Raw genomic sequence first — 14,883 nt, forward strand, 5'->3', positions numbered from 1 at the left:
GTGTGTGTATCTGAATATAAATATAAATATATGCAATATATCTGAATATATAATAAGTATATATTTTAACATATATATATATATATATATAAAGATATAGATATATGTTTTAAGATATACACACACACATATATATATATTAAAGATATATATATATCTATATATCTATATCTATATATATATATATATATATATATATATATATATACATAAAGGTATATATATATTTAAATATATATATTCAAATATATATATATATATATATATATATATATATATATATATATATATATATATATGAGAATAAAATAAAAATACCAACGATGGTTGACGTTATGTTGTTATATATATATATATATATATATATATATATATATATATATATATATATATATATATATATATATATATATATATATATATATATATACACTTCTTTAATTTTAAATACAGATATATTTACATAATATATATTTGCATAATGTATATTCATTTAAATATTTATTTTAACTGTTCTTGGTCGTTAGCATATAAGTAACGCAGAACAAAGATATCTTAGTTTTATTCTTTTTCTCATTTTTAATTATTTTAGTCTTATGAATGGACAATACGTTGATAGGAAAACGTTTTTTTAACACGTAATTAACGGACATTTAAAAACTGAAAACGTTTCATTATAACGTGTTATCTTTTTTAATCTTTTTTAATCTTCATATATTTTCATTTTAAACTCTCAATTTTTGTTCACCCATTTTTAAAATCCACGTTTCAATCGTGTTTTTAATTTTTTAACTTTTCAATATTCATTTATTCTTGGATTTCTTAATGAATTGGACATTTGAAATTGTATTAATTTTATAAAAAAATCCCTACAAATTGACCAAATTTTAAATTTTTGACATAAACAAAAAAGAAATCATCCAAATTTTTTATTGTCGTTTTCGTATTCAATTGTTTACAACGAAAGGTAAGATTGTTTTTCGATATTTTATTACTTTTAACAATGCAATACATTTTACGTCAGTATTTTTTTTTTTTTTTTCTATGAACGTCTCGATTTCCTCTTTAGCGGATCAGTTTTACTTAAAGAAATTTAAACGGTAAAGAAATTGAAATGATAAAATGTGTAGTTTTTCACTTTAAATGACTGTCGACTGTGAAGTCATTTTAACGTTCAATATTTTAAATCGGTTCCTCCAAAATTGTGTACAGGAATTCATAGAAAGCAATTTACTATCTAAAAAAATATCTTTTTTTTTTTTAATTTTCTTTGGAAACTAAAAATTTCGTACTCATGCAGATGATCCGTGCTGAAATAATAACGTTGTTATTTAAAAAGCCATTCTTAACATGGGGAGGGTGTTTTGTACCTATTCTGAACTTTAACCGTACAATTGAATAAAAAAAAACATATCATAAAACTTTAATTAGACGTGGAAATACGATTTAAAAAAAATAGCGCGGATCACTCTCTGCATTAGCACCAAAAATTTATTTGTTTTATAAATGGATCCAGAATTGAACAAACATTAATTTAACAAACCTTTTTTTTTCCTTTCAGATTAAATTAAAATTTAACTTTTTGGTGCTTATACATAACACGGACCGTGCTGAAAGAGTAACGCTATTATTTAGAAACCCATGCTTAACATGGTGAGCGGGAACATAAAATAATATTCTGTAGTTTCATATAAAATTTAATAAACAACAAAAACCATAAGAATTGAATTCAACCTGAACATCCTATAATAAGTAAAAGGCAATTTAATCTGTAAAGATTCGGAATAAATGTTTCTATTTATTATTATTATTATTATTATTATTAATAAAATGTAATCTGTACAAAAAAAAAATCGGAATAAATGTTTCTAATTATTATTAAAAATATATATGAAAGTTTCTAAAAACTGAGAAGAAAACAAACAAAAAAAGATTTGTTAAAAATCAAATATATAACAAGTAGACTTTTTTTTATTTTAAAGTTTTATTTGTTTCGAAAATAAAGTGATGTCGAATTGCAAAGTTAAAAAAAAACATGGCCGACAAGTATAAATGTCTATCTGTAGTTTTTGTTTTCATGATTGAAGTGATTATCGAGACTTCCCAGTTGAATGTTTGAATGTCGGCTATCTTGTCGTTCTAACTTACCAACTCGTCATTACTTGTTTTTAATTAAATAGACGCTTTAAAAAATGTTCAACCACATACACACGCACAGACAAAAAAAAAAAAAAAAAAAAACTATCCAGGCACGACCATCGTAAGAGATGGCCTTTCAGCTGAAAAACGTCATCGTCGAGGTCCTAGCAAGCAAGATAGTTGACACACTAATAATGAGCAGGAATTTTTACAGAAAACTTCAAAGTTGGATTTAATAAAAGTAAAGAACACGATGAGTTATATTGACAATCCTCCAATATTAACAAACACGGGGGGGGGGGACGTTTCCTTATGCGTTAAAAAGCAATTGACCATTTCGTTGTATTATGGATTTTAAAGATTAGAATACGTCCTTTATTTACATATAAATTACATTTAAAAAGAAAAGGAAGAACATTTTTTACTAATGCTGTCGTTCTCTTTGCGACAAAAATTGTGTATAAGGGAATTCGATGAACTGAACTCCATAGCGTTTTTAGAATTGTTAGGTGAAAGTACAGAATATTTACACCACCCTCTCCATGTTAAATAATAAGTTTCTAAGCAATAATTTATTTCAGCACATAACATAAATAACATGCAAGATATTTTTTTTATCCATAATTTCAATTTTTTAAATACGTTCTGAAAAAAAAAAGTACTAATAAGAAAGAGATAAACATTTGAATTAACGCGCGTTTTTTTTTTGTTTTTTTTTTTCTCAACCATTTCATGACCTCACTGTAATTAAGGATAGTAAAAGACATTTTTAGAGAATTTAATGGCGCCGTCGTATGAAAAACAATGAATTCAGGAATATCTCATGTAAAATAAGGCATTACTGAAAAATGCTTTTTATGTAAACATTTGAAAATGATTTTACTGTTATATAACTTGAGAAAAATACTACGAAACAATTTGTTCAATTGTAAATTGTAATAATACCGTTATTATGTAGAAACCCAACCAAAACAGGTAGGGGACTCCAACTATTTTGAACTTAAACTAACAATAAATACTATAAATTGGAATTTAACCTGAAAAAATAAACACGGTTCGTATACTGAAGAAGTTCCAACAGAAAAGTTTAATTTTTTTTTTTTTTGCTTAACAATATACTGTGAAAAATGAATGAAAATTGAATGTAAGTTGAAAATCAAGCAGTCTTGCAATGAAGTCCCGACAACTCTAGAAGGGTCACATCAGTATTTTATACCGTCAAATCACGAATTATTAGTTTAAAAAAAAAAAAAAGTAATTAATATAAAATATATAATTAATAAAATTTCGACGAATTATTAAAGCATAAGACGACAACATTTTAAGAAATGTTTAATTTTCAAAGTTGTTTTTATTTTGTATAAATTCATATTTTGTTACGTGGTTCATTACTTCAGATTTTATTTTGTTCGTTTTTCTGTTAAGACAATAATACACTTTCTGAAATTTTTTTTCATTTTTCTGTTAAATAAATAGTTATGAATAGATAAAAATGTATATTTTGTTCATTTACTTTATTTAATTAAGTGCTTACTTCCAGTATTTAAATATTTTTTTATATTAATTATATATTTTTTAAAACTTTAATAATTTTTATTTTTATTTTAAAGCTAATAATTCGTAATATTCGTGATTTGACGGTGTAAAATACTGATGTGACCCTTCAAGAGTTGTCGAACTTTGCCGGGACTTAACTGCAAGACTGCTGGATGTTCAAGTTAAATTCAATTTTTACCGTATATTGTTAAGCAAAAAATAAAAACACAAATTAAACTTTTCTGTTGGAACTTCTGCAGTTTACGAACCGTTTTGTTTTTTTAGATAAGAGTTTCAGGTTAACTTCAAATTTATAGTATTTATTGTTAGTTTAAGTTAAAAATAGTTAGCTAGATTCCCCTACCCGGTGATTCTTTTCTGGGACGCCAGCTCGCCAAAAAGTACGCTACGGGCCAAATTTCATTCCATCATAAAAACGACTTTATACAGAAAAAAAAACAACTTATTTTTACACTTTTCTCTCGCGATTAACAGCAAGACTGCCGAAAATCCTAACGAAAATAGCACGGTCTGTATTCTGCATACACTGAAGAAAAATATAGTATTTTAACAGAAATTAATGGCACCGTAGTATGAAAAACAATGAATTCAGAAATATATTATATGGAATACGGCAGTACTACGAGGTGTACAAAAAAAGTATATTATGAATTTTTAATCCGGAAAAATTATATTTTGAAAACATAGATTTAATAAGTGAGCGGTTAAAGAAAAACACTACAGGGGGGGGGGGAAATTAACTTTCAGTCCCTTTTCCTAGTTTCTTGGCAATTTGCATCGTGCAGGCATGTTTGTAACTTTGGAAAAGGAGGAGATAACAACTGTTTGTTAATACAGAACAACTATTTTTAGCATCTGTAGTCGACCACAGGTGAATTGATATTAAGTAACAAGGAATTGTTGGAATAAATTATCGTATTTTTAGCAAAATGCGCAGTTATTAATTTTTTTTGTATCGATTCGTCAAAGTATTTCATGCTTAATAGTATATTAGCAATATTTGGCCACTAAAAGAAAATGAATTTATTTAAAGGTTTTTCGTAAAATTACTGAAAATATTGTTTTGCTAATCTGAAAGATAATAATTACTATAAACATATTTCAAACCTTATTTCAAATTATTTACGGTAAATGTTACCTTACGTTACAACAGAACACCGACCACTCTAATTTGTTTTTTAGGGGCATTCGAGATCGCTGACAACGTATCTGATAATCAAACCCGCCGCAAATTTACCGTTTGCATGGTATGAACCCTTAGAACTTGGGACTATTTTGTGCCATTTCACCACATTCGGTAGTGTTTTCTCACATGATATGTTCGCGTGCGATCGGGCGTAGTGGCGTGTCGTATCACATCGCGTTCGCATATACTGAAGGAATATATATATATATATATATATATATATATATATATATATATATATATATATATATATATATATATTACTGAAATTAATGATGCCGTCGTACGAAAAAACAATTCGTTCATGAGGTATAAAAAAGTATATTTATGAATTTTTTAATCCTGAAAAATGCTGTTTATGAAAACATTTAAAAATGATATATATATATATATATAAATTAAAAACATTACGAAACAATTTGTTCAATTGTAAATCGAAATAATACCGTTATTAAGAAACCCAAGAGGAAAGGGCTCATTTCGAACTTAAACTAACAATAAATACTATAAATTTGAATTTAACTCCCATCTAAAAAAAAAAAAACCCAAAAAACGGTTCATAAACTGCAGAAGTTCCAACAGAAAAGTTGGAACTTCTGCAAAAATTATGAAAAACTGGTTTATTTCACTTGACTTACATTGACTTAAATTAAGGCCTAAACTTTTTTAAACAGAACGTAATTATGGACGATTTTTTGTTTAAAATATATCTAGCACATTTACTGGATCATTATGAGTAAATTTTTTAAACATACGTTCATTTCGACATGTTTACACCTGAAATGTGTTGGGTTTAAACGATTACGAATCTACACGAACACTTTATACTTTCTCGTAATTATTTTCTATAGGTTAATTTGATATATTTTTTAACATTTATTCTAATTTCGACATGATTAGTAGGTATGTCATGTTTACATTTTAAATGCGTTTATTTAAAATATCATTAATATACACACATACCGAAAAATCTTTCTGATGTACATAGCCATAACGAAACGAATTTATCATATTTTAAAAGTCATGTAAATGTATAAGGTAGTTAAAATATTTTAGGGAAAACTATCTTAGGCAATTAATGGGAATTCGCAGGCATCACAATATAAAGCCAATAAGCACGGCTTATTGTTGAGTTATCTTTCTTTACTGATATTTTAGTAGAGGATCATAGATCATTTCTACAACACCTATAAAATGTGATTTTCTTATTTAAAAATAAAACTATTTTAAAAATGTACGTGATGTTTGGAACATCTTTTCGTTTCGTGAAAACATCAAGTGAAAAATATAGTAGTCTGAACATCCGTTTTTATTGTAAAACAAATTAACAAATTGGCATAAAATAAAACGTGAAACTTTTGTAAACAATTTTTTAATTGTGTTTTACGAAAATAAGTAATAATTGATTTGGATTTCTTGAAGCTTTACATTTCCAACGTGTCTTCGAGTCTGTAAAAATTATGATGTTGAGGAGAAATTAATCCAATTGACGGCTGTTTTTGAAACGAGATTTTTTTAATGTTTTAAGTTAAACGCCAATGTTAATTTTATTTTTAATACAAAACGAGGTGTTCTTTTTTTCGTTTACATTACAAACTTTATATTACAAACTTTATTAGACGCACGAACAAAAATATGTCATATCTTAACTTTTTACAAACTATTACGTGCATAAAAAATATACTTTATAAAATTCCGAGCGGCTTTGGCGGGGAGGAAATATATTTAACGGGATCTCTAATCTGTTTAAATTTTAAATAACGATTAACATTGACATTTGAGTGAAAACACGAAAAAAAACTCATTTCCCCAAAACTTATCGGAAAAATCATTCATAAATATATTTTAATTAAGTTTGGTTAAAGAAATTTAGAATTTTATGAAACATAAATAAAAAAAAATCATATTAATATTTTATGTTTGGTTAAAAGAATTTGCAAAGCCTCTTTATGTATATATATATATATATATATATATATATATATATATATATATATATATATATATATATATATATATATATATATATCACAGTGGGGGGTGCTGTTTTAAAAAAATACCTGTTGTTTTTATATTGTGTAAAAATAAAACAAACACAGAAAATATACATAATTTATACGTATGCACACGTATAACAATACAATAACTTAAAGGAATCCTAAATAGATGTAAATATTTTACTTATTACATTCATTTGAAAGTAAACTCCATTCTTCTTGTTTTAATTTGTGAGAAAAGATTGATAATTTTCTCCTTAACTTCTGAATGACTGAACTTTTTTTTCAAATGAAAGCACTGCAAGTGCATTTAGTCTTTCGCAACCCATGGTGCTCCTTAGAAAAGTGTTTACTCTTTTCAGAGTTGAAAAACAACGTCCTACCTCTGATGTAGTCATGGGAATTGTCAAGATAATATTTATGAGTTTTGTGATTTCACTAAGAACATCGTTTAAATTGTTTTCCAAAATAAATTTCAGGAGATCAGTTACTTTGCAATACTCATGGATATCTGACTTATTATAAAATATTTCTAGCTCAGTTTCAAACTTTTCTTTGTCAATCATGGGATATGCTTCAGTTAGAACTTTTTTCTTAGAACTAGCAAAGCTTTTCTTGTAAAACAATTTAGCAAGTATTAAATGTTTAGTTGAAGAATATCTGACCGTTATATCAACAGATATATAGTCACACAGTTCTTTAGCTTCGCCCTTGACTGTTTTTGAAGGATTTTCACAGTATTTGGTGTTTCTTATCTCTAAAATAGCAGTTTTGAAATTTGTTATGTATTTATTGACTTTATATATGCTAATTTCCTGAGAAATAATTTCAACATGAGACATAATTTTATGAAATAGCTCAAACCAAAATATGACTATTTACTCGTTCAAATATTTCAGAATTCCTGTCGCTTCTGCAACGGTCTCATCTACATATGATGTTGACTGAATTTCAGTGACAGTTTTTAATGCTTGAACATTTACATGAACTCTATGTATGTTAAAGTTCCACCTTGTGGCGGATGGAAGTTGAATGCTTACATCCAGATGCTTCTTGAGAATGGACAGACGCTGTGTTTGGTGATCTAGAAAAGAAAGTCGGAATATTATATCGTTTCGTGTAATGCTTTCTGCATTTTTCATTAAATTAATTTGATGCGCATAACAGTGAGTGAAATGTGCATTTCTATAAACTGCTTTTATTTTCGCCTGAACCCAGCTTTTTTGCCTTTCATGACATTAGCACCATCAAATGTCTGAGCTATCAGTGTTTGGCGATTCCCTTAAAGGATTATATCTAATTGTTGTAGAATACATTTTGATATCCCATAAGCGGTTTGGTTTTCTGGAATAAAGAATCGACAAAAGCGTTCAAGTATTTTTCATCCAAGACGTACCGTAAAACAATGATCACGTAGAAAGAAAAAATAAACGTGTATCCAGAATATTGAGTAGAAATGACTTGGAGGTGCTGCAGTAAAAGTGTCAGAAATTTCGTGAAAACTATTGAATAATTCCACCCGCTATCTTATGAAGCTTATAAAACAAACACCGTGTTTTTAAGGGTTTTAAACTTCTAACTTTACAGGTGAGTTTCTAAAAACACTACTTTTTTTGTTTTAAATTTTAATATATTATTTATTGATCTTTTATCTTCAATTTGTGATATATAAAACTTTGGTACATTATTTACTTTTTAATAGGCATTTGAAAATGGGGGGGGCTGTGAATTAAAAAAAAATGTTTGTCTAAAATATTATATTCAGTTTATTAGAAAGAGCATAAAATTTCACAGTGACCCTGAAAATATCGTAAAAATAGAATCAATAGAAACATTTTGATAGATTTTTAAAGTTTAAAAATTGAAAAACACTGAACTCGTAACATTCAATTAATTTCATTACTATTTTTTAAAAATATATTTCTATTACTTTTTATACAACTTTAGTAGTTTATTTTGGAAGTATAATTCATAAAGAAAATAAACAACCCACCTTTAAAAGAGAAATTACGAGTTTTTTTTTATATTTTATTTGCAGTTTCGTGTTAGGGGTGTCAAAGATTCCTACAAAAATTTTGATACACCTAGTGCTGCAGTTCCGCAGGCACAAGCCGCCACTGATTATATCCCAAAATTACGAAAATCGATAAGGGTAAACATTATTAAAGAAAATAGAACATGGATTTGGAAAAAAAACGGTCGTAATACAGGAGGGCTCAAAATGGGGATAATTTTGCGTTTTGATTTAAACAAGATGGCGGCAATTTTGCACTTGTTAACACGATTAAAGTTGTTTTGTTTAATAATGCAGTAATATTCAAGTAATTTTTTCAGAAGAGATGAATAATTTAAATGAAACATTTTTCGAATTAAAACAACATTGGAGGGTCAACAACAAATTAATAATTTAAATGAAATATTTTGCGAAATAAAGTAATATATATGATTGATCCCTTGAAAAATAAAAAAAGAAAATTGGTATTATAGTAAATTCGAGAGTTGATGCAGTGATTGCAGGTGATTAAATGACTTACTGACTAGATTTTTTTTTTTTAACGAATGATAAAAAGTAAATTTTTGTATGGTTTAAAATGTTAAAAACTTCAAAGACTATATATATATATATATATATATATATATATATATATATATATATATATATATATATATGAGAGATAACTTTATATGGAATTATCATTAAGCAGATAGTTTGAATATGTGTGTGTGTGTGTGTGTGTGTCATAGCATGTTTATTGTTTTTACAGATAGCTGACCATACGTAACTTTTTACCCCCAAATACATATATATAATGTGCTTCATAATTATGTTTAATCTTGTTTTTATACAATGATTAATATATATATATATATATATATATATATATATATATATATATATATATATAATATAGATGACTTTTTATCTTCAATATTTACCAATTTATCGAACCCCCTACCTTTCTATCTTAATTTTGCTTTATTTTGTATTACTGGTCTTCGCCTAATTAAAAAATTAATTCAAACTTTATTTTCTTAATTACAATCCCATATAAAGTTATCTCCCATATATATATATATATATATATATATATATATAATATATATATAGAGAGAGATAACTTTATATGGGATTGTCATTAAGCAGATAGTTTGAATATATATATATATATATATATATATATATATATATATATATAGTGTGTGTGTGTCATAGCATGTTTATTGGTTTTACATTATAATTTACCTTTGAACATGTCGTAATCAACGATTGTATTGTGGCTATAAAGTCCGACAACGAAGAAACTCCAAACTGGATGTTTTGTCACGATTTACTCTGACTCTTTTTACCTTGCCTTTAGTAAAGAATCAACAAAGCAGCAGAGTGGAGCTATTCGTTTATAGCTGATGAATATTATTAGAATATTAAAATATTTCAAATTTTCACAAAGAAAGTCTGAGATATTCATCGTAGTTATGATTGTATCAATATAAAATCAACCTCCTGGCCATTGCTGTGAAGATAAGCTGTTCAGTTTAGTTTATGGGACACAATAAAGAAGGTAAGAATAAAAAAAAGCAAACATGTCAGAATAATCACAAGAAAAGCATCAGCTGATGATTACTGAAAAACAATCAGAAATTTTATGATTATAACAATTTAAGTGATTCTTCTTAAACATCATGATTGTATCAATATAAAAGATATTCATCATAGTTACGATTGTATCAATATAAAAGATATTCATAATAGTTATGATTGTATCAATATAAAATATATTAATCATAGTTATGATTGTATCAATATAAAAAATAGTCATCATAGTTATGACTGTATCAATATAAAAGATAGTCATCATAGTTATGACTGTATCAATATAAAAGATAGTCATCATAGTTATGACTGTATCAATATAAAAGATAGTCATCATAGTTATGACTGTATCAATATAAAAGATAGTCATCATAGTTATGACTGTATCAATATAAAAGATAGTCATCATAGTTATGACTGTATCAATATAAAAGATAGTCATCATAGTTATGATTGTATCAATATAAAAGATATTAATCATAGTTATGATTGTATCAGCATGAATGTGAAATCTCTAAATAATTTTCATAAAGAGTCCAACAAATTCCATAACGATTAACATTAAAAAAAATATTTTATTACAAAAATCACTTAAAATAATATTGGCAATAAATGAAATAAATTAATATGTTTTCTTTGCAGATGTTCCTGCTTGAACGCTTTTGTTGAATCTGAACTAGTATGTGAATTTTCCTCTTCTTAAAAAATACATCTAGTGCAACATATGAGCCACACAAAAGAAAACTCTTATTTTTGTACAATGTGTGCATCGATTTTTTCTCAGAAATAAAATCTAATTCGACATATGACAAAGCTGAGGATTCGTGTGAAATGTTTTATTCTGATGAATCAAATTCAGTAAAACATAAGGATTGTTGTTAAATTGTTTGTTCTCGATTATCAAATCTAGAGAAGCCTGTAAGAACTCTTTCTGGAGAAACCAAATCTAAGGAACGAAATCTATCGATACATATGAGTACTAACACTGGAGAAAAGCTATATTCTTGGGAACAAGGGGAATATTTCTGTTCTGAGAAACCAAATCTACCGATCCATATGAGTACTCACACTGAGGAAAAGCCATACCCTTGGGACGAATGGGAGTATTCACGTTCTGAGAACCCAAATCTAGCGATGCATATGAGTACTCACACTGGGGAAAAGCCGATTTCTCGTGAACAACATCAATATTCACGTTCTGAGAAACCAAATCTAGTAATGCATATGAATACTTACGCTAGAGAAAAGCCATATTCTCGTGAACAATACCAATATTCAAGTTCACAGAAACCAAATCTACCGATGCATATGAGTACTCAGACTGGAGAAAATCCATATTCCCGGGAACAATATACATATCCACGTTCTGATCATTCAAATCAACCGATGCATATGAGTACTCACACTGAAGAAAAGTCGTATTCTTGGGAACAAGGGAAATATGCCTGTTCTGAGAAACCAAATCTACCGATCCATACGAGTACTCACACTGAGGAAAAGCCATCTCTTTGGGAACAATGGAAATATTCACGTTCTGAGAAACCAAATCCAGCGAGGCATATGAGTACACACACTGGAGAAAAGCCATATTCTTGGGAACAATTGGAATATTCCCGTCCTGAGAAACCAAATCTAGCGAAGCATATCAGAACTAACACTGGAAAAAAGCCATATTCTTGTAAACAATGTACATATTCATGTTTAACTCCATCAAAACTAGAGATACACGTAAGAACTCACACTGGAGAAAGACCATATTCTTGTGGACAATGTCAATATTCATTTTCAACTCGATCAAATCTAGTGAGTCACGTAAGAACTCACACTGGAGAAAGACCATATTCTTGTGGACAATGTCAATATTCATTTTTAACTCAATCAAATCTAGAGAAACACGTAAGAACTCACACTGGAGAAAAGCCATATTCTTGTGAAATATGTGATTATTCATTTTCAGATAAATCAAATCTATATAAACATATGAAAACTCACACTGGAGAAAAACCATATTCTTGTGGACTATGTGGTTATTCATTTGCACAGAAACAACAACTTACGAGGCACATGAAATTACACATTAGGGGAAACCCATATTCTTGTAAAAAATGTGTATATTCATGTTTTACTAAACAAGGTCTAACAAAACATATGCGACACCATAAAATGTGAAAGTTAGATTTATGTGAACAATGTTAATATTAAAGTTCTCGTAAACAAAATCTTGCTACACCTTTCAGAACTCGCACTTGATTATCTTGTAAGATCAGCTATTAATCAAAAACAAATAAATGCTTACTGGAAATAACTTGAATGATAACTTAACATTGTCCTTGGATGTCTTCAGGCCCTCTTTATAGGTTATTGTGGGAGCCTGCAATGTAGATACTTCTCATTATAAAATGAGCTATTAATAAAAACATCATCAGATAATCATATATAAAACATAATATGAAAAAATACAAACAAATGCTGCACCCAAGATAAGACAGAAATGCGTTTCAGATATAAAGTCTTGATAAAATCTATGCAGATCCATGTGTTTCCATCATTTGTAGCAACAAAGAATAGAGAATTAAGAACTCATAAAACCCATGGATTTTTTTATCAAAAGCAAGTTTTTTGCTATCAATACTCCAAATTTGTAGCAAATAAAATAACATCCTGGCTGAGAAATTAAAGAAAAGAAAGCGATGTCACTGCAAAGAAAAATAATTCACTTGTTCGACCCCAAAATAACTGTCGGCGACGAAAGTCTCTTTGTTTTCAATTAAAACAAAAATATCAGCTCTCATAATTAAAAAAGAGAATCACAATTGGCTTCATTCAACAAAGCATCAGAAACGCATCTTAAACTACACTACCATTCATTAGAAATGTGGAAGCAGATGGTCAATAAGTGCAGAGTATGGAAATGTAGAGAAGAGCTCAGTTGTCAAATGTCAAACTACGAGAATTACAACGACCGAAATAAAGAGTTACTGCTGCTATTCATCATTGTAACATACAACACCATGTGTCTGGAGATTAACCAGATATCTTAAGCTTCATAACTTTAAATTATGACTCCCTCAATTGCAATAACAACGGCCACCCTAGCACAAAACAAGACAACATATTGAAAACGGAAGCTCTGTAATAGACCGATTTGTTGCAGAAATATTGTTTCAGATAAAACAATTTATCGCCTCTTACAGTGCTGTGACTGCTGGAGAACATAACCTGCAGGCTCATTATCTTCTTGTATATAATAAGAGACACAATTTCAACCTCTGGACAACAAAACATAACACAACACAACATAAAAACTTATTATGTTTACGTCCTTAGCCATTACGTTACCTTTGACAGGACCCCTTCACAATGTAACTAACGACTGCAATTACATACACATTATTTCGTTATATTAAAAAATTACATTTTGTCCGAGGAGCGCCATGATCATCATCGTTCTAATTTAAAAAGGAAGTAGATAAAATTTCACCCTCACTTACACGTACACATAATCTTACGTCTTTAATCCGACAAAATAATGATTTCTTCCTGTTAAATATCCGTCGCCACTGATTGGATGAGAACTATTCATTCTACAATTCTGACATTCGGTTATACCACCAAATATACGAACACTTATCAACTATTAAAACGCTACCATTTTTTAAAGATATTTTTTCAATGAACTAAAAGAAAATGTTTTACAAATAAATCCTTTTTTCAATGACTTTTTTAAAAATATTTTTTCAGTGAAGTAAAAACAAATCAATTTCTTTATTGACTTTTAAAGATATTTTTTCAATGAATAAAAAATTATTTTACAAAAATAATCCTTTTTTTTTCAATGATTTTTTAAAAGATATTTTTTCAATGAATAAAAAATTATTTTACAAAAATAATCCTTTTTTTTCAATGATTTTTTAAAAGATATTTTTTCAATGAATAAAGAAATTATTTTACAAAAATAATCCTTTTTTTTCAATGATTTTTTAAAAGATATTTTTTCAATGAATAAAGAAATTATTTTACAAAAATAATCCTTTTTTTTTTCAATGATTTTTTAAAAGATATTTTTTCAATGAATAAAAAATTATTTTACAAAAATAATTCTTTTTTTTCAATGATTTTTTAAAAGATATTTTTTCAATGAATAAAAAATTATTTTACAAAAATAATCCTTTTTTTTTCAATGATTTTTTAAAAGATATTTTTTCAATGAATAAAGAAATTATTTTACAAAAATAATCCTTTTTTTTCAATGATTTTTTAAAAGATATTTTTTCAATGAATAAAGAAATTATTTTACAAAAATAATCCTTTTTTTTTTCAATGATTTTTTAAAAGATATTTTTTCAATGAATAAAAAATTATTTTACAAAAATAATCCTTTTTTTCCAATGGTTTTTTAAAGGATATTGTTT

At 27.3% G+C, this 14,883-nt stretch overlaps 1 protein-coding gene across 1 annotated transcript; it reads left to right on the forward strand.

Annotated features, from left to right (window-relative positions):
* Positions 1 to 904: 904 nt before the first annotated feature.
* On the forward strand, positions 905 to 14,208 carry LOC145271301 (uncharacterized). Its single transcript, XM_080126849.1, has 2 exons — positions 905 to 967; positions 11,114 to 14,208. Exon 2 carries the CDS (start codon positions 11,444 to 11,446, stop codon positions 12,638 to 12,640), a length of 1,197 nt encoding a protein of 398 aa, XP_079982975.1. The 5' UTR covers positions 905 to 967; positions 11,114 to 11,443; the 3' UTR covers positions 12,641 to 14,208.
* The last annotated feature ends 675 nt before the right edge of the window (positions 14,209 to 14,883 follow it).

Source organism: Euprymna scolopes, chromosome 46 (genome assembly GCF_053919585.1).
Source record: "Euprymna scolopes isolate OS-2025 chromosome 46, ASM5391958v1, whole genome shotgun sequence".
Taxonomy (NCBI): Eukaryota; Metazoa; Mollusca; class Cephalopoda; order Sepiida; family Sepiolidae; genus Euprymna; species Euprymna scolopes.

Coding starts and splice junctions, on each gene's coding strand:
- LOC145271301 (XM_080126849.1), top strand. CDS start 11,444: ATGAGTACTAACACTGGAGAAAAGCTATATTCTTGGGAACAAGGGGAA.